The 21,502-nt window shown below is 40.5% G+C and overlaps 1 protein-coding gene and 1 non-coding gene across 2 annotated transcripts; one reads left to right on the top strand and one right to left on the bottom strand.

Annotated features, from left to right (window-relative positions):
• Positions 1–609: 609 nt before the first annotated feature.
• LOC119021420 (protein kinase C delta type-like) lies at positions 610–20,143 on the bottom strand. The gene is made up of 17 exons (XM_037101708.1): positions 19,921–20,143; positions 10,454–10,584; positions 9,920–10,192; positions 7,630–7,813; positions 6,267–6,298; positions 6,072–6,157; positions 5,596–5,725; positions 5,365–5,465; positions 5,143–5,224; positions 4,783–4,910; positions 3,797–3,970; positions 3,485–3,576; positions 3,175–3,237; positions 2,874–3,012; positions 2,457–2,645; positions 2,160–2,288; positions 610–2,021 (listed from the first exon to the last, which is right to left on the bottom strand). The coding sequence occupies exons 2-17, from the start codon at positions 10,560–10,562 to the stop codon at positions 1,863–1,865; spliced, it is 2,070 nt and encodes a 689-aa protein (XP_036957603.1). The 5' UTR covers positions 10,563–10,584; positions 19,921–20,143; the 3' UTR covers positions 610–1,862.
• trnae-cuc lies at positions 9,431–9,502 on the top strand. Its single transcript has one exon. It is a non-coding gene; the product is annotated as a tRNA-Glu (tRNA).
• Positions 20,144–21,502: the final 1,359 nt, after the last annotated feature.

Below are 21,502 nucleotides of genomic sequence, written 5' to 3'. Positions count from 1 at the left end.
GTTTGCATGCATAAAGGCAAATTTCCCATCAACTTGAACAGGTTTTGTTTGTTTTTTTTTGCTCAGTGCATGTCACCGTGTTCATGTTCAAATCTGGTATTTGTTCACTGTCCACATACTGCAGCAGGCGGCGGATTACTGCTGGGGACAGAGGACGAGGACAGGTCATGAGCCGTGCGCACTGCAGGAATGTGTCCTCGTCTTTCCCCCACACCATACACGGGGAGGTGCAATTATAGCACCTGACCAGTAGATGGCAGCAAACCCAGACAGGTCTCTCTCTCTCTCATACTGAGAAAAACCTGTGTGGTACTTCGATGTGTTTTTGTGCCTTTACAAAATATTTTTTTCTGAGGTGAGGAACTGCAGAAACTATGCCAAAGTGTTCAATGTAGGATACCTAATATATATAGCAAATAATCAGTGTGAAGCAGCAGCAACCAGAGGAACAAACCATAACAGCAGGAATGCTATGATTAGTAGTGGAATTTCTATGGTATGTGAGTCTTTACAAAAGGATTTGGGGTTTTGTAAGAGCTTCTACATAGGAAGCCTTGTCACATTCAAGTGTACAACATGTGTAGATTAATAAAAAAAAATGACACTGGCTGCGTTTACAATGTATTTATTCATAATCAGATGTAAAAGATGAGGAGAGTAAAAAAGTACACCCACTGCTCACAGACAGCTCATGTTTTCCATACATAATCTTTTTCCATATACAACACTATTATTTTATGTTAAAATTCCTACATTCAAGTAATATAACACATAATACCCTATGTTTACAGTAAAATGCCTATCCCTCCCACACAAAATGACACATCCTTCAAACACATATACAGAGATGTACCACAGTAAATCTGACGGCGGCCCAGAAAATAAATTTTATGTATGGAGTAATTGTTCGTGCACTATGCACTATGAGGTTGGCACACAAAAGACTAGAGGACTGCTATTCTGTGTGAATCTTAAAAAAAGAAAAAGAAAAAGAAAAAAAAAGATGAATTCTTTGGGAGATGTTTGGGACTCTGGGGTTTCCTGAGAGCCCCTCCAGTTTCTCAAGACAGTGCAGTCAGTGAGGACACTATTCAGTCCTGCAACAACGTTATTTCAGTTCAGAGGGATTCAACAACTTTGTAGCACAATGTGTTCTACAACCCTTAAATCAGTCTGCAAAATACAGGCATCACACAGTCAGAGATCAACTGCAGAGTCATTCAACAACAATGTTACTGACTACAGTAGCATCAATTGCTTCTAAAAAATACCCTCACAAACCCACACACTTGTATGCATTTGGTAATGCACAAACACAGCTGGAGTGTAATCAGAGGCCAATACGGTAGACAAAGCACACAGGATGACAAAGAATATGGTTTGTACCACTAACATTTTCTGAATTACACATGCAATGGCAATGTATACATTTGTACAACAAATTAAGGGTGTCGGGGCTTTTCCTGTGATTAATTTAGTTATTAAATATTCAGATTCAGTACATTAAATGAATTGTATTGATTTAAAGTTGGATTACAAAAAGAAAAATAAGACATCACTGACTATTTCCCCCTGATTACAGTTTCTAAAAATCTCCCTTAATTTCCTGGAGCTTTATACTATTTTATACACCTCTATAGTTTGATAGTTGAAACAGTATTATTGCTTTCAATGCCAGCACACATCTGGGTTTCATCTTCTCTGATGAAGAAGACAGAAGAACTAAAAAAATAGTCCAGCCCGAAACCTTCTCTGTTTTTGTTATCCATCCAGTTGAGCTTAGACCATATGAAGACAAATGGAAAAGCCTATTCCAAAGTGCTGGGCCAAGGTCCGGTTCACACGACAGCCATTTTGCTTTTTCATTTGCTGATCATGCTCTCCAGTCTGGGGTTGATGAAAGAAAAGCCAGCAAAAGCTGCCTGGTCCATGGAGTCGATGAGGTTCTTGTCTGCGTGGGACAGCCGTGGCTTCTCGCTCAGGAACTCTCGGTCAAAGTTGCTGCAGTCACTGGGGGATTTCTGTGGGTGGCATGTCAGGGTTAATGAAACAAAGCTTACACTGGAATATATGGTAGACCAGATGCATGCAATCATTGTTACACAAATGGATTTCAGAAACCACGTAGTTTGTTCAGAAGCAAAATCACAGGCTCATACCACTTTGGGCTTAAAAGGAGGTTCCACCTCTCTCTTCTCCAGAGCTTGCCAGTTGATGGTTTTAAAGAATGCGTGTGTACGTATGTCTCCCACCACACCCAACCTGCGACTGGGATCACGCTCGAACAACTGGAATAATGAAGACAGATTTTGATTACAGAAACGGCACAAAACATTTCCCTGTAATACTATGTTTGGGAGGAATGTATTCAAAGCCACTCGTGGACGATGTAAACACTGTCTCTGCTCATGTTGAACAAAGTTTGCCCAGTAACATATACATATCCTGACAATTACCAGCTCAAGCAGGCTCTTGGCCTCCTTGGTGATCCACCGAGGGTAGTGAGGGGTGTCTGACCTAATGGACTCAAACAGCTCATCCTCATCGTCACCTTGGAAAGGTGACTGACCGATCAGCATCTCATACACCAGCACACCGAAAGACCACCAATCTACTGAGAAGGTGTACTTCTGTCCTAGCAGGATCTGAGAAAAGAAATCAGAAGGTAGTAATGAGAACAAGGACACACACAATCTAAACAGAAGCACTCTGATGTTGTTGACCAGTACGGCAGAGACCAAGTAAAAAAACTCTAGTTTAGTGAGTGCAGACACAGCCACACTTCCTGACGACCACTAGGGGGCATATAGACTGAATGAATGTAGGGATGCATGGCAGGATGAGGCTTCTCATAGTCAGGCCCTGAAGCTTACCTCTGGTGCGATGTAGTCTGGTGTCCCACAAAATGTGGTGGCTCTGGCCTCTCCGAACACATTCTCTTTACACATGCCAAAGTCTGCTATCTTTATGTGTCCGTCCTTGTCCAGCATTACATTGTCCAGCTTCAGATCTCTGAGGGAAGACACAGGAAGAGATATGAAACAATGGGCAGTTCCAGTACCAGTTACACTAAGTTAAAGATGGTTTGGAGTGAAATCAAAAAAGGGATTCAGTTCCAGTAATGGGTTGAATATAGTCTGCAGACGCCAGTACAGAGTGGCTGTTGGGTCTTACCTGTAGATAATGCCTTTTGAGTGGAGGAACAGCAGTCCCACTATTATCTCAGCAGCATAGAACCTGAAGGGTGAAATGTGCAAAACAACCATTACACACAGTTTTACTGTGATTAAGAGCTAAAATCACAGACCCTCCATTGTGGAAAAATGACAGTTGCTGTATTACACTATGAGTAATACAGCAACTGTATTACTCATATTGTAATACAGTTGCTGTATTACAATATGAGTAATAGTAGTTGCTGTATTACCCATAGTAATACAGCAACTATGTTACACTATGAGTAATACAGTCCCAGTGTTCTTACGTGGCTCTGTTGAGATCGAAGCGCCCTTTGTCTTGGATGTGGAACATCAAGTCGCCTCCATTCAGGTACTCCATTACAAAGAAGAGGTGCTCCTGTGCAAACAACACATTATTGTCAGCTCACCGTCACAGACAAATGAGACATGAAGAGTGTGTTAGAGAGGAGGGATTCAGATAAGGGGGGCTAGGATAGTCAGTCTTTATCAATTGGGAGCTGTCACTCTTACCGCTGCAGCCAACGTTGATTCTCTATCAGGGAACATGCTTTTAAATGTTTTACAAGTAGATACGTGCAGTATGTGTGAGTGCTTACTTTAGACTGGAATGTGGAGTAGAGGTGTGTGAGGAAGGGGTTCTCCCATGCGAGGGCCAGGACTCTCTTTTCGACCATTGTGCACTCGACATCATCATCCATGAGGACGACATCCTTCTTCAGAACCTTCACAGCAAAGTACTGTCCCTTCCCCTTCAGCTCTGCCAGCAGCACCTGAGGTGTCAGAGCCACATAGTGAGGACACCATCGGTGTGATCACTCCAGTTTCATGGAGCATAATCATGGCTTATTCCAATCATAAAAGGTATTGTTATCTCTTCCTCTTTTTGGTTTTCTTACATACCATACAACAGAGAGGCCCGTGGCTGTTTAATGCAGTGCCAACAGACTACATATGGCCTGGAGAGATAAGAACTTTTTTCTATCCTCGGCTTCTCTGTTTTCCTCGAATAGCCATATGTTGGGTTATAGGTGATAACAAAGCTTTTCTCTTATCTAAAAAACAATGACTCAAGTCATTTGACAGGCAAAGGGAGATGTACTGCTCTAGTAAGCCTAGTTTATCAAAAAATGTAACTCACGCTAACATGGTAATTCATGATAAAAAAAGAAATGGAAAAAAGCCTTAATAATGCACCTTGATGACAGAGTAATCAGTAATAATATTCAGCCTCTTCACTAGGTGTTCCCTTCAAAGATCACATGTATTAAAATGTATTCTTAATTAATCATTTAAAACATCTCTGCATATTATTTTTTCTTAGTAATGCTGCAAGCTACCTTAGTTATGAATATATGCACTGTTTTTCCCTACTTTACTCCCACTTCTCAAGTTCTGTTCATCTACAAAGCATCAGTCACATGTGGACTTTGACAGGATTTTTGAATGTTTTTTTGCCATATACAGTATGTGCAACATCCATGACATAACAAGTTAGCACAATGTTTAACTTTACAGTGTCTTCCATTCTTTGTCACATAATCATTTCAGGAAAGGGTTTCAAAATGGGGACTACGATTCCTACCTTGCCAAAGCTGCCTTTTCCCAGCACCTTGTGGAATACCAACTGGTTGAGGGTGAGGTGTGCCCGGGAAACTGTAGGTGCGACTGGGGCCGGGCTCAAGCCGTCTCGTGCCTTTCCATTGCCATCTGCTATAAATACACATTTGCAACCATGGAGTTAAGATATATGCAAACGTAAATGCAAAGATGCATGCAAATTCAACAAACAACCAAAAAAGAATAAAGATTTGAGAAAGTAAATAAAGTTAACCAGACTATCAGTGACAATATGACATCTAGTTTAGCCCGAAAGATAAAACTTGATTTTGAACAAACAAATTTGTGCCACTTTGGTTTGTGCAACAACAACAACACATCTTACCACTGGGGTCTGTTACATTACGGATGTCTTGATAGACCCCAATATCTGCTGCATTGGAGTCATCAGACTTCTTCATAGATTTCTGCAGATGAAAAATGTGAGGGGAAACGTTATTTGACATTTTACTTCAACAACTAATAATTTACTCTATTATCTATTTATTTTTTTATTGACAAAAATATACACACAGTCCATACAAACACAGTTTGTTACTATGCAAACCTGGGAGACTTGGGAAAGAGCCTCTGCCAGTAGTTTCTGGTTGATTCCACAAAGATTGGCCACTTTCTTCTGACAGTAGCTATGTACATTCATGCCACAGTCTGGTCAGAAGTGTGAAAAGTGGATAGGCCATGGGGAGAAGAGGAATACAATGAAAGAGAAAAATGTTAAAATGAGCAAGACAGATATAACATCAGAGACAAAGCGAAAAAAAGAACACATTAGACTCACCTTCACATTTAAGGCCCTGTTTGTATAGGCCCCACAGCAGACTACCACAATGGTCACAGAATGTGGGGCTCTTGTAGTTATAGCACTTGAAGCGATGAGGCATATCAATCTTGAAGCGCTCTTTCTGGAACTATAAACAGAGAAATCCATTAAGCCCACAGAAAACTCACATGATTATTAAAAAAGCCACAAATGAAACTATGTATGTTGCTATTTTTAATTGCTTTTAAATGGCAGGCAAAGCAAATGTCTTTAGTAACTTAGATATGGAATCTAACATAGATGTTGTTTGTAAAGTTTGGATGTACCAAAAATGCTGAGCCTTCAATTAAGGATAAATTAAATGCTTGAACGTTAATTGAAATATGGCTGGGAAAAGTGATAAAAGCTAATGATGTGAAAGAAAATTCAGTTCATAGTCTGTTCCAGAGCTAAAAGTTTTTGCATTCATGTAGGAGAACATTAACTTTGCTCACCACAGTATCGCGACTGTTGGCCGCTGTTCCAGTGCACCTGGCAATGATTATTTCGATGCATTTCTTGTGGATTGCCGCATTGCATTCTGAATGAAATAAAGGACCAAATATTGTGTTCAAATGTTGTTGTTGAGTGTTCAAGAATTTGGAAAGATAACATTAAAAATTAAAGATAGCAGTCAGCGAAACACTCACGTCTGCACTTGTACCCTTGCTTGTTTAGCCCCCTGTATGGAAGAAAATGAATATAGATTAAAAAAAAAAACATTCTCGCTGGTATCAATATATTCAGAATGTCTTTCATAACTAGGATTGTGGCAATGACATCGATGTTCTGTATTTAGCATGCAGATAATCAGCAGCATTACATCAAAGTTGACCATTTCCTTTTCTTGCAACAGCTACCAAACCACATCTGTATTGTCTGCAAATCTTTCTCCAAGGTAATAAGCAAACACAAAAATCATAGGAAAAGCATGAGGGACCTACAGTTAGCACATCAATGACTTGTTTGTTAACAGCATAACTGAAAGGTATGCAGTACCTTTAACATGTAAGACCATGAGATTTGAACATAACAGTTGCAATATGGCCAAGTGCAATGTCCGAATTTCAAAAGTTACTATTTCTTGATAGAGGTCAAATGTGACAAAAAAGCATTATAATGCAGTACTGCAGTGCTACAGAGATACCCTGGCTTAACAATCTTGTTTGCCAGATGTAACAAACATGGTTGTTAGGTACAGACCCCAATAAATGTCACATTATCGTGATTTAAATGTTTTGTTAGTAAAAATGATTATTCTCACTAACTGAAAATCACATCACACATGCAGTATTTGTTAAATTTTTTTGACCCCATCGCACATCCCTAATGTTTTTACATAGAATGTTCAGATGAGTGGCGCCAGACTCACACACATGCACACAGACTAAAGCAAATGACCAAATCAATTTCCTCCATCCTGCCTCTTAAGGGTATGGATAGTACTGTAGTTTGGGATATAGGGGAAGAGCTTGGCCCACAGGTTATTGCTGCTGACATGGTTGGAACACAATATGACGGTCATGCGGGACTTCCCAAGACAGTGACTCACTCTCACAATAGCAGCCCTGCTGTTGATTCTACCATTACCAACCCCCCAAGGACTGCTCCATTTAGGAAATAGAACCGCTACTAATTGGTCTTTTGAGAAACACCATTGGGGGAATGGACTTTTCTTATTGGACAACTTCTTATCCAGAAAACATACAGTACATGACAGCACAAATGGCCTGGCATTGTAAAAGCTATGCCAGTAGCATCTTAATAAAAAACACTGTGATTGTTAATAATAATGCAGAGAAAAACAAGTTGACAGGCAAATTGGCTGCTTCTGGATAAATCCTGCCCAGACAGAGCAGTGCTGGAAATTACCACAATAGTCTGCCTGGGATTCACAAGATAGTCAAAACATACTAAAGGTCAAATTGAAAGAAGTATTTGATATGCTGATGAGCTAAAGCACACAAACACAATAGCCACATCATTTAACAAAGCCCGAACATAGCATCTCACCATAGGAATTCTCTGCAGACAGAGCAGAAGGTGGGCTGGCCAAAGAAGGTGGCTGTGAACTCATGGTTCTTGATGCAGTGAACCTTAGGCTGCTTGAAAGCTCCTCTTCTCCTGTTGAGTGTTGTGACTCCATCCTCTGGAGTGATCTTCACTGTTGGCTTAGACACCGATGACTTAGACGCCACTGTGAGGAGCAATCAATTTGCAGATCAGATTATTGTCTATTCAAAACATGTCCTGTGCATCAAATAAGTGAATAATATAACAAACAGACATTTTATAATTTGAGAAATAAAAATGGAATGCAGTGTGGTGGGAGTCTTGTTAATCATTTATTTAACTGACCAACTGGGTCAATTTCACTAATGAAGTTTACTGATGTTCCTTAAATGACGTCACAGCGGGTATTGTCATAAAGTAATCAACAGCTATAATGGCCATGGAGTATTTAGTCAGAAAGCCCTATTGGCTAAAGAAAGCAGGCCACAGTCACTGCTGCTAGATGGAGGGTAAACAAATGCCATTTTGGATAAGTAGCTCCAACTGACGCAAGCCAATAGGGTGGGGTCAAAAGTCAACCAGAGAAGACGGTGAAAGAAGGCGTGAGAGAGGTAAACAATGAAGGCAGAAACTGTGGTGGAGAGAGAGGGTAGGTGGGTGGATGGGAGAGAGGGAGGGACGATTCAAAAAAGGAGTAGCCCCTAAAGAGACAATTGATAGACAGGGAAGAGTGGGAAGAGTGATGAGGTGAGGGAGATAAACTAATTTCCTCTCTGCCATTCTAGTGACAGATGTTTACGTTTGGACAGCGCCTCAGTGAGCTGTGCCAAGAAAGTGGGAGTGAGAGAGAGGGTAAGAGAAATAAGACAGACAGCGTGGAAGGCTGTTCACACATGCCTAAAAATACCCCAGGCTGCTTTTCAGGAAACCTGTGGAGTGTGTAGGAGGGAGCCGATGGAGTAATGGAGCTCTTTCATAACAGTAGACGCACTCCCCTCTCATGACCCTCTCCAATACTGAGCCCCCGACTATGCTACTCCCACGCAGAAACTCCCTCTGAATGGATCCGGTTTGTAAATCTCACAGTCACAGACTGGGTTCCCCGTCTGCGCAGCCGAGCTGGAAGCTCAATACAGTACTACCAGCCACTACTGCTCTCCTTCACCTCTGCTTCAAACAGCTGAAGTGAAGCTAAAAGAGGTTTTCCAAAGCAATAATGATAATGAAGCAACGTGATTTTGAACTCAAGCTGCTAATGCTATTTAATGTGTTTAAGTGGCCTTATATCGAAATAAGCCAATGATTCCAATTTTTCCCATCATTCGTGACAGGACAGCCCACAATGATATAAAGTATAAAGTATAAAGTAATATATTGTAATACATAATAATGTAATAATGTTTTAAGAGAAATACGCATTAATATGTCTTTGTCTCCTTTCATGTGTTGAGCCATGTACAGTACATACATGTTTATCATTGTGGTCAGTATCTTCACTATTTTTTTAAAGTACAGCCAGTCCTGTGCAACCTTGACAGATTACACCTGTAGTCAACTGACACGCTCAGTGACAGATATTTCCGTGGCATGACAGTTTATTGCAGGGTAGTTGGCCCAAAAGACTGCACTGTAATTAGCATGTGAAGCTGTTGTTCTTTGTAGGTCTAGGGAAATTAACATCCTTCTTGCCAGCAGAGGGAGTTATACCAACACTGACAGAAAATTAATTTCTGTGTTATATGAGAGCAGGGGGAAAAGGGAGGGCGAGGGGGTCTTCCATGACGGTTACAGATGACACCACTCCCTGGTGGTCTAGTGGTTAGGATTCGGCGCTCTCACCGCCGCGGCCCGGGTTCGATTCCCGGTCAGGGAACATTGTTTTAAAGGCTGTGTAAACATAACTGATACAACAACACCAACACACAATTGTCTGCTAAAGTTGTAATGGTTTGAGTTATATGACATGGCAGATTTTCCTCTCTGTTGTTAGTTTGAACTGGGATGGGCTCAGTTAAAGAAACATGATGTGGTGTCAACCAGGATTTAGCAGTAATTGAGTATAAATAAGATGACAATTGTGGGGTTGTTTACTAGGCTGCTGTCAGTGAAATCTGATCAGACCACATCCACACAGATTACGATGAGTGTTTACCTCTAAACAAAAACCTAAGAATGTTTTTTTTCCCTGAACTCTACCATGTTACTTAGTCATGCACATCTAATATTATAGAAAAAAACTGTAAAAATCTGAAAGCAGGTTTTCAGAGGCTTTAGGACGCAGCAATTTTACCTGCATCACTGTCCTCCAGGAAGAACTGTACTGCCATGTGGACCTTTCCTGAAGGATGAAGGTCCACCCAGAACTCGGCGCAACCATTAGTCTTGGACTTCTTGCAGCGTTCTGCCAGTACAGAAACACCAACGGTGGCCTTGGCCAATGGTTCCTCAGGGCTCTGCATGAGGACCACTTCGAGGACACGGCCCTCATAGATGTGAGCATCAAAAGTGGACTTCCAGGCAGGATACATGGTGGGCTTCCTCTGAACCAAGGTCTTTCCTCGCTCTGAGAAAGAAGATTGGGATGATTACTGACGAAAACAGCTTCTTTTAATTTATATATCTCTGTAAAGTCATAGCAAAGGAATGGCTAGAGCACAAAGCGTCTGGAGTGAGAAGAAAGTCAGTTCATGGATTTTTGAGCTCACCAGATGGTGGCTGTTTAGGCAATTCAATGCTGGACAGTCTGGTCTCCCCACATAATGTACCACTCCACTGTCTAGATAAAATCATGACTGCATACATGTTTGCGTGCTTCTGTTCATACCTGTGCTGACAGACTCCTTCATCTTGATGGCACATATGAGGGAGTCGGACTGAGGAGTCAGTGCGCCCACATCATAAGCAGTGAAGGCGATACGCAGGAAGGGTGCCATGGTTACTGCTCACCTCAGCCTCCTGGTATAAAGACAGACTCACAGTTAGAACATCTCACGCACAAACATGCATACATTTGGTACTTGGATTGGTTAAGACTTAAAACAAGAAGGAAGAGAGTTAGTGGGTAATAGTGTCCTCAGATGGGAGCTACAGAGGAAGTAGGAAGTTTCCAATTCAAGTCAACTTTGGAAACTACCTGCCAGCAATGAGGAAAGAAGACACAGTCTGTACACGCGAGCAGAATGAGGGAATGAGAGAAAATCCATAGGTTCGTGTTTCCAAGACAAATGGAAAGTCCCAGTGTTAGGTGGAAACAACAAAGTAGTAAAGTCCTTTTGCAACGTAACTGTTTTTGTATCAGTGTGGTGGAAGTTTTCTCAAAACCAATAATACTGTTTAACACTGGATGTTTATTGCCAGTTGTCGCTACTGCAATATCATACAAGTCTTGCTGATTTTGTAATCTAGTACTGTTACCCATGTTTCTGAGACAATCTGAAGGCCACATTTGAAATTAGCAGTATTTGAACTATAATGCAGACAAAAGATAAATGTCCTACTTTTAAGATATGTGTCATTTATTTACCCTCTTTTGATATTTTTTGTGCTAAAATGCATTCCAAGTAAATATGGTTGTACCCACATCATTCTGAAAGTATAAAACTGAAACAGAAAATACAGCTTGCAGAAGTATAAACCGACTTGCTTCATTCAAGCTAAATTGCTCCACTGACTGATTTGTTCATCACTTCTTTGCATGTGTTTCATACACTTCCTCCTAAAGGTATTTGAATGCAGTCTTTCCAGAGTCATTTCTAATCACATGGCCCGGTCTCTTCTTTACTTCTTATCACAATAATCATCATGTTGTGTGTTTTTTTAATTTGGTGAACCCTTTAGTGAGTTTTAATGAATGTTTCCTCAAAGATACAATTATCTAAATGTATTGTCTGATAACTTAACAGCTGGCAAGACTGCTTCCTTACGTCACATGAACATATTTTTCTTAGAAAGGGAGTAATTTTTATTTATCTGCACTTTTGTAGGTTGTTTGTGTGTGTGTACTTTAAATTACAATATTTTTATATCTAATCTAATGATAGCATGACAAATTCCTTGAGATCATTTGAAAGGAAAACATTTATTCTGAGGAAGCAGTCAGTGTAAGTATGACACGACAAAGCTAAAAATAATGTGTTAGGAGGACAAACAGTTTTCCTGTGTTTTCAGCTATAGGACACAGCTCAGTAGACCAGAGTTACCCAGCGCTCAACGTTCTTGCAATAAAAACAGTGGCTGAAGCTAGTGTCGCTTCCCTTCAAGGGGATTTCTTATAACTATAACTTATTCTAAATTTAGAGGGCTGCCAGTTGAACCTTGTGTTTTGTAAAGTAACTATACAAACAAATACTTGCAGCTTCCATGTTTGAGGCTGTTGAGTTACACACATGCTAGGTCACAAACTAGCAGGACCCAGAGGGCATTTAGCCCACATCCTAATTCTCAAAGTGGTGATAAAATCCCGTAGAACTCCCCCACACGGCACTTTTTGTGAGCTCTGAAATTCCTTTACTTGATCGCTTAGCTTTAGTCTCTTGGCGCATTAACATAATCTTGACTTAATAGTTATGCATGGCATGCATGTTTCAATTTGAGGCAACAGAATCTAGTTCTTAGTACACAATGATGTAGAGCTGTATAATAACATCTAGACACAAAATGAGACTTGCCCCTCTCTTTAGAATCAGAATCAGTATTCCTTTATTGTCCCACAAATGGCAATATTTGTTTAGCACAGTGGCTAAAGGATGGAAAATTACTGAAAAAAACCCAATAACAATAGTAAAAAATGAACAATGTAATTAAAAAAGTAAGAAATATGTTAAGACTTGAGACGTGAGTATGAATATGCACGTTAAAGTGCTGGACAGAAACACACTGCAGCCTCTCTGTTCCTGCTTAAAATGTTTAATCATTCTTAAGGAGACATGCTTTGTTTGTGTTCATGTTTCTTTTTCACATTGCTGATTGTCATGTATTATGCTTAGTGTGACAGATGTACATGTGTGCGCCACAGCCTACAAAAGGTAGAGCAGATGCTATTTTCAGTTCTGGCTGGATCCAGATCAGTTTTAACTAGTCATCATGTGGAGCTGCTTAGCAGTAGAAGATGTTACTGTTCCTGCACTGAACAGGTCTCAGTTGTGAAGGCATGCATTTGTATTAATGCATGTAACTACACACAATTCTTGATAATCTGGCTCCCTCAGGATCTAAAGTGTTTATTTGACAGTGTCAACCCTTCAGAAACAGGCTTGTTTTCTGGAAGTAGCTGGTTTGATATCTCTGCAAAGCAAGAAACATCTGGATGGGGAAGTAAATGACTAACACTTGACATCTCAGTAGCCATCACAAAGTTGCCTTCTGAGCAAACCCCTTACAGCCCACTGGCTGCAAAAGTCAGATGTAACTTAATAGCCGGCACACACCCAAAATGTCACTTTAACCTTTCACTTAGTTTTTGGGACTGAGCAATAGTAACTACTGTTTTCGGCTTAGAAATACAGCATGCATTATCAAATGTCAGTGAATAAAATCAAAAGCCAATATCAAAATGAGACTTATCATGTGCCATAGAGTCACATGTTCATTCTGTAGTCCATCCATGTCTTTCTTTTCTACACCCTGGACAGGTCTCGACACAGCCCAGGGACCAATATCCTCACACTAAAAAGTCCTTCAGCCCGTCCACTCAATCTCAGAACCTTTGTGTTCTGATGTGACAGAGTCATCTTGCCAGCCTATATTGCTCTGAAATCACAAATCCCAGCTCGGCTCTACGTAGGGTCAAGATGGACGAGCACCAAAGAGGACTATCTTACACACAGGTCGAAGTAAAGACATGGTTTTCACATAAAAACAGTATAAAAACAAATAAAAAAAACTAACAAAATATCAAAGAATAAAAAAAAAGTGAATATACACAAAATAAATGCATATAAAGTTAATATGTATATCTCAGATACAAGACATAAGTCTAGACCCAAATGTATTCATCGACAACAGACAGTGTCTAGACATGTGAATGTTTTTACACCGTTTAGCTTATTATATTTTGTAAGCTGTGCATTTCTAGCCTTCCTACACATCTCTGTTGCTGAAGGCTTTGACTGACTCTGCAAGCTTGTTGGGGATTTAAAGACCCCTGAACCAGTGACCGTCTCTGAGCAAGATCAGCCTTGTCGAGCAACTTTTAGGGCCCACGCATGTACACACAAAAACAATATTTATCAAAGTTATGCACTTAGTCACATGGGAAATACAAACAAAGACATACTTTTTGAGTCCATTCCAAATTTTCTCTCCACTTTACACACACACACACACACACACACACACACACACACACACACACACACACACACACACACACACACACACACACACACACACACACACGCTTTGGTACATAGAAAAGACAGCCTTGTTTCCCCAGAGAGAGTGGAAAAAATGAGTACATGTAATTGGGGAAGGGGTGGGTAGAGGAAAAGACCAAATGAGAGGGAAAGAAAAAAAGACAGATGAAACACTGGAAGGCAGGCCAGTGGACAGAAGTCCAACTCAATGATAGTACCAGATTTGCCTTTCTACCTCCAGCCACAATGAGGTTGACTTCCACTGAGATGACTCTTTTAAAATTTTGTGTTCGTGTGTGTTTAAATTATTAGCTTTTGTCCTAAACCGGAAGGACTGCCAAGCACCAGTAAATGCACAGACTGCCTGTCTGTGGTGCTCGTATTAACTTTGCATAAAATAATGTATCAATTATAGACTAACTGGAAGAGGGCACAGTATGTGGAAACATGGCAACAAGATTTGAGTAACCGAGAAAAGCCATTCAATGTCACTTGACCTGACAATGAAAATTATTGTCACCTGACATGTAAACTCTGAGGAAGTGCTCCTATTCTCATAACTACAGAATACGCTTTGAGTGTAATTAATCTTAGAGTCAGCACATCCTCAGCTACAAAAACTGATGAATGTAGCAGGTAATCCTGTGATGAGAAGGACAAGTAGAACCACATATCTCAGGGGGTAGCCAAGAAGTAGATTAGTTTTAGGCCAGCAATTAACAATTATTTTCAGTATCAAAAAATATGCAGATTATTTTCATGATTAATCAATAGCATATTAAGCCAATGAAATGCTAAGAAAATGACTGAAATTATTATTCAGTCATCGAAATCGATCAACTAATTGATTAATTGACCAATTGTTGCAGCTCTACTTAGAACATCAAAAGGAAAATAATCTTTAATCATAATGACATAAAACCGGTCTTCCATTACGGAGCTTGCATTAACAAAACACGATAGCGGTGCCCGAGATGCACGTGTCTGCAATAGATAAGACTATCATCAACGTCAAGCTCAGTGATGTACCACAAACTAGTCAAAGGTTTGGTATGTGCCGATTTAGTGGAGAAGGTAATGACTGGAAGAAGTGATCAAGCAGGTCTAGCAGGTTCGGGGAGGTACTGTGTGTCAACGATTCATCTATGGGGCTGAACGAAGGGAGTTATTACACAAGAACAACAACAAGAATTGTTCCATTACGTTAGCCTTTTGTGTTATAAATAACAGCACCTTGAATTTGGCTACCAGCAAAGTCTGCAAATCAATGATAGAGACAGATCATTAACATAGATTGTCATTTCTCTTCAGGGAAATTCTTTGTATTCTGTCCACCATAGAGTCTTGCACAAACATACAGTAAGTCTACATTGTGAATGTTTGACACCACAGCAGCGTTTATAAATGGTTAACCCTTACCCAAACTAGGCCACCCTTTTGCTACAAGAAGGTTTGTTTACACCAAAAGAAACATGGGTGTTTACATCCTGCAGTTTAGAGCTTGTAGACTTTTTTTTTTAAACTAGACATAGCCCCTCCATTTCAGGGCATTCCAGCAAGACAACAACTTCAACATGTTGACAGGCAACGAAATAGGTTTTTTTTGGGGGGGGTAGAACAAGCAATGTTCTTGTCCTCTGAACAGCGAAGCCAGTTACCTGACCTCAATCCAACAAAGTATGTGTTTCACTAGACAGTCTCAAGGCATGACACCGCTAAAACAAGCAAGAAGTGAATATGAATCCAGTAAGTCATTCCACCTGCAGAACACCAGGACCTTGAAACTGTCTCAACTAAAAGGAATGCAGCCATTATTAACATTGACATGTCACAGTAGGGAAGTAGCGGTGTAGTGAAACAAGTTTATATTTAAATGTCCAGGTTAAAATTCTGCTGACTCAAAATCAGCAGGTCTTTTCTTTTCTCACAGAAGACATTTGAACACTACAAGCAAAATAGATGAAGCTGAATTCCATTTGGCTGCTTCGGTCCTGATTGAACCCAATGATCCAGTACTTTGATATCTTTTGACCTGACTGAATATCCTCACAGAATAGTGAACATATCTGAATATATTCTTTTCAATCCAGGTATGTCAGCTGGTGTTTGCCGATGAAGACAGAGGGTGAAATGAGGCTGTGACAGAGTTCTGTACAAGTTGTAAATTGTGTCTCCTTCTGCACAAGACCTTAAGTGATACAGAGCAGCCTGACAGAATGCTAAATAAAGCTATAACATGAAAAGTAGGACGCAGGTAAAAGATCAACCTGTTCTCATAAGATCATTCATGTAGATCTTAACTAAAGAGACATCATAGCGATGACAGATTTAAACCACTGTGAGAATGTGTCAGGTTTTGTGCTCTCAAGCAAAACCAGGAAGTCTTTTGACACATTTCCATAGTGTATAGTTTAATGTTTTCTGTTATCATTATCGGGAAATATGGAGAAATGTGAGGGAAGAAAATGAAGAAAATACACAGTGCACCTGCAGCCTTCATGATCATCAGAAAATGACAGAATGACAGAGTAAGAGAGGGGAAGTAGCTGGGATGGTCAAGGGCTGAACAAACACTGACAAACATGCTTAAAATGGTTAAAATGAACATGAACAAGCGTGATCAGACTCAGCAGGGCAACACTCACGCTGACAGCCAATAACCTGTTTAGCTGTATGTCTAAACATCTATTAAATCATGATATTAGTCTTTATGATAGATTACAGAAAAACAATCAACCAACAATGGAAATTAAGAACTGATAAAAGAAAAGGGTTTTTCTGATGATTGCACTGTTGATTGTAGGTATATGCTGAAATATTGTTTTCCATGCTCCACACTTATAAACTAAACCAACACCATTCTCAAAAAACTTTCCTTAATCCACAAGTCTTTCACTGAGGAAACGTGGCATGTATTATTATTACCGCATTAACACCGTCCCCAAAGCACAGAAGTGTATTTGTGAGCTCACACACTAATAACCTTGAACAAAGCAGGCTTTAATGAATTTCACTGGAGAATGGCTTGAAACGCCTTCCTTTCTTTCACTAACCAAGGTTAACGTCCAACACCCCCTTCCCTCCACATACACACACGTCAACAGCCAGTATATTACAGATACTGTCTAGGGGAGACACAAACACCTACAGGCTAAAAAAAAAGGCATGAAAATATGCATTTTACTGCTTTTCTGTGGTGTTGAATTCCAGATGCACACCAAGCGATCAGGTCAGAGGAGGACAGAGAGCAAAGAAGAACGAGACCAGAGCTGAGATTGCTGGTTCAAGGTCACAGTCAGATGAACAGTGGCTGTTGTGATACATTTATTCCACTGATCTCAACTGCTAAAATTTCAGGTTGTGCCTTAAATTGGGCTAAACCCGGATTAAAGCTAACTGTCTATTGGATGTTTAAACTGAGAGTACACATTGACACAAACTTCAGTGTAACTATTGTGGAGTGATAACCTTTTCTGAGCTTCTCTCCCTTCCCTCTGAGTATCACTGAAGTCTTTGGCAAGGTGTCAAACCTGCTACACCACCATGGAATGAATCCTGCCACTGTGTGTGTGTGTGTGTGTGGCTGTGTGTGGCTGTATGTATGAGAGAGAGAGAGACTTTTCTCCACATGCATTAACAACGGTGTCCATTTCTGCCACACTGACAGTTCACAAAGCCTTAGTTAAGACAAACAAAATACCATTCGAGCAAGAAGCATGGGATAGAGTGATGTAGTGTGTGTGTGTGTATGTGTTGGGGGCAGTGAGAGAGAGAGAGAGAGAGAGAGAGAGAGAGAGAGAGAGAGAGAGAGAGAGCGAGCAAGGGCAAATGATGAGGTGACTATCATCACCCAGTGCTGATTGAGCAAGTTAGGTAAATCACTGGTGTTTGTGTGTCTGCCTGTTTGTGAGGTTATGCTAGATGCTCTGTTAACTAGAATCATGTACCAATCACTGTACCTTTCATATTTTATGCCACGTAAAATGAATTGTACCCACATTTTTGGTTACACTGCATTAGTGTTAAACATTGTCTCACCATAAACAGAAGTTCAATCTTGCCTTACAAAGTATAAAATCAACTCAATAATGACTTTAATCTGAAAATATTTCTTTAAAAAATAAACCTGACTAATTGCTGATGTGATTGTTTTTGACTTTTAATTCCCTGTACTTATTGAAGCTTACCCAACTCTGCCGGCTCAAATTAAATCATCAATTATTCATATAGTCCAACATCCATCCAAACATTGTCTAAATTATATGAGTCAGTGATGTGTTTGTGTGTATGTTGCACTATCGAGGGATCAGTGCTGCATGAGCAGATCCTCGCTGAGCAGATGTCCCGACCAAGCAGCACATGAAGCCACAAGCCAATATTGACACACCGGTAACTGCGGGCTAGACCCAGGCAGATTGTGTTACCTGTCACAAAGCTGCATTCCCTCCAGAAGCTAAAAGCAGGATACAGGGTCTTGCTACAAACCAAACAACTGTGTTGTAGTGTGTGACACAAGACTTTCGCAAGTGATGGAAGGAATATTTCAAAATAAGATAATGTGTGGGGGAGCTGACAAGTCATGCCAGCTACTGTGGATTCAGAGGGTTGAGTTAATTACAACCACAATAATGCAGGCTAATCTTCACACAGATACTTATATTTGCCACCATAGATACATTGTTGTAGTCATGTGGGCCTGTTTTCTCGATGTCTGACTTCACCCAGAAAAGGTGATAAAGGGTGGTAAGGGAGTTGCTTGATGGCAATTCTTCTTGCTTAATGAGGGATGGACCTTTGACATTTTAAGGCTCATGGACTTTAGTCTCAGTTGAACAACGCAAACCGGCTTCGGTACGAGTTAGACCACATGTGCCAAGTTCTTTGTTTTGTCTTCCTAATGACTGTGACACCGGCACCTTTCTGTCAAACCTTACCAGAAGCCAAACCATGAGACCTGGAAAGTACAATGTACATTTGAACTTAAAGCAATGAGAGTTATATACACATTTTATGAATGCGCACATAGTTAATCATTATAATATGAATTAGATAGTCAGCACTGTATCAGTCTGTGGAACTCTATAATGTTTCTCCTACTTCTATTGTTAGTGCCCCCTTGTTTGTAGCAGATCACTAAGAGGAGCTCTTAACATATACCTTAAAACACCATGGATTACATTTACTTAAGGATTGAATTTGAGCATAGATACATAAAAATCTAATTCAGTTGTCAGCTTGGTCAAATTAACTATGAAGTGGTTAATTCAAACCACCCCAGTAAAAAAAACATTTGATAAATAAATAACATTTGTGTTTCAAAGAGTAGTTTATCTCTATATACGTTTTTTGTGAGTCAGCTTTGGGCTCATCTTTTCGTCTTGGTGGTTGTTAGCATGATGTACTCTACCGTTTACACTCCCTCTGTTATTAAAGAAAGCTAACTTAACGCTAGCTTCATCACAGGAACAGACGCCTCTGTTACCATAGGATACAACACTTGGCTCGAGGAATTCATGAAGCACACTGACTGACTTTCCGGTGTTGCACTGAATGTTGTTGCCCCGGTATTTGATGGTACAAGCCCGGCTGTGCAACATTAACCAGACCTGCAAGCACTGAAACATGGCTTAACTTGACTTATGTAACTTCAACAGTAACAAGGCGAGGGAGGGAGACATTCCGCGACAGCAGCTCCACAAAAGTCCCACCACTACTCCTACTACTACTGATGTCAACCGAGGTACGTTGTCGAGCTTTGACTCTCTGTGACACAAAACATCAACCAAAGCCAGGTAGAAGCAAAGGCAGGCGACTCTTGACACCATGAACCTTACAAGAAAGCCGGCAGAGAAGCGCTGGTATCCCGACTGTCAAACACCGAACTCAAGTTTTCCAACCGCTAACAAGTTTAACCGCCTCACGACACCCTGTGACTTACCTCCTCCGCCTAGCTGGAACGTGTCTTTGCTCGACACTTTGTACCGGGTTAGGTTGTTGAGGCACACTTCCACTCCCGGAGGTTTCGACTTCAGACTCGCCTATGGTGTTTGAGGAAGTGTTCAAGTGGACTGCTGTTGATTGTGGCTCGGTTTCTCTGCCTGGCTCTGTACTACTGCTGCTGCTGCTGCTGCTGCTCTGTGGCAGCGCGCGGTGCAGAGGAGTGACCGTGTGACGTCAACCAGGTGAAATCCCAAAGACACGCGCGTGCGCGCACGAGCACAGAGGTGAGACAGCCTGAGCCACAGTAGACATCAAGTCTTACAAATACACATACTCCTGCTCAGCCACATTTCAGAGTTAGGGATTCCTAATGGAGTGTTATTTTTATTCTATCTCATTATCATTTTGATCACTTTGATATTTGGACTGATAAAGGTGTCACTTGGACTAAAAATAGGCTATTTGTAATTTCATTTTCTATTTTGTTTTCAGATGTTTACAAGCCACCCAATTAATCCATATTTAAAATTATCAGCAGTTGTAGTCCCACGCAAAGTAGTTAATAATCAGCACCATCTACAACAGTAAGATCCTGCTTTTACATTGATGCATGAATAATGATAATCAAATGATATAACATGTAATAGTTTAACACTCACAGGGGACATTTCCCTTGATTTTTTTTGATTATACCTATATAAGTAAATAACAACTTAAGTCAGGGCTTTTACTTTTAAAAGATTCATTTAGTACTCTTACATAAGAAAAGGATTTAAATACCTCCTCCAGTGCTGCAAAAAATAAATGAATAAATAAATAAAAGAAGATTTTTTTCAATACTCTGTATTTACTTTTTGAAGTTCTACACTAACATGACTGGACTGACAACAATGGAAACACAGTGACGTGTCATCCAAGGAGTTTGTCTTTAAAACACCTTGCCCTGAACTTGACATTGTTTTGCAACCCAGTTTTGAAAACTGCAGTTGCACACCGAGTGAAACACTTTTTTCACTTGATTAAAAAAATGTGAATTTGGCAGGGGGACCAGCAAACCAGGAAATCAGTGCAATGTGTATGCTCGAAACACACAACTGGTCTGGTTACACAAAACATGGGTTTAGAGTGAATACAGTTTGTGGGCTGGTCCAGACAGCCATGCATTTCCATACTGGCCCTGCCCACAGCACCTCCACATTCCCACTTGTTCTCTTCGTCACAAAGCACATAGATCCACGTGGTGCTGAGTCATCAGCCCCCACCCACCAAAACTGTATAAGAGAGAATGGAGCGGTAAATTTAGACTGTGTGTCTCAGCTCCTAAAGGGCTATTTATAGCTCAAAAAAACGGTATGACAATGACGTATATAATAGGTGACCAGGGTTGAATGCTGATAGAGATCACTGAGTGAGACTGTAGAGTGACTCATCAGGCCCACAATCTTTTGGAGCTTGCAACAACAACTCAAGGACAATAGATTTTTTATCACAACAAATCTGTCCACACATGGAAACTGTGGCAACATGACCACAAGTTTTCAGTCAAGCATATAACTTTGTTTGTTTGCCAGGTATCCAGT

This window comes from Acanthopagrus latus, chromosome 6 (assembly GCF_904848185.1).
Source record: "Acanthopagrus latus isolate v.2019 chromosome 6, fAcaLat1.1, whole genome shotgun sequence".
Classification (NCBI taxonomy): Eukaryota; Metazoa; Chordata; class Actinopteri; order Spariformes; family Sparidae; genus Acanthopagrus; species Acanthopagrus latus.
This window is presented reverse-complemented; position numbering and strand designations above follow the sequence as displayed.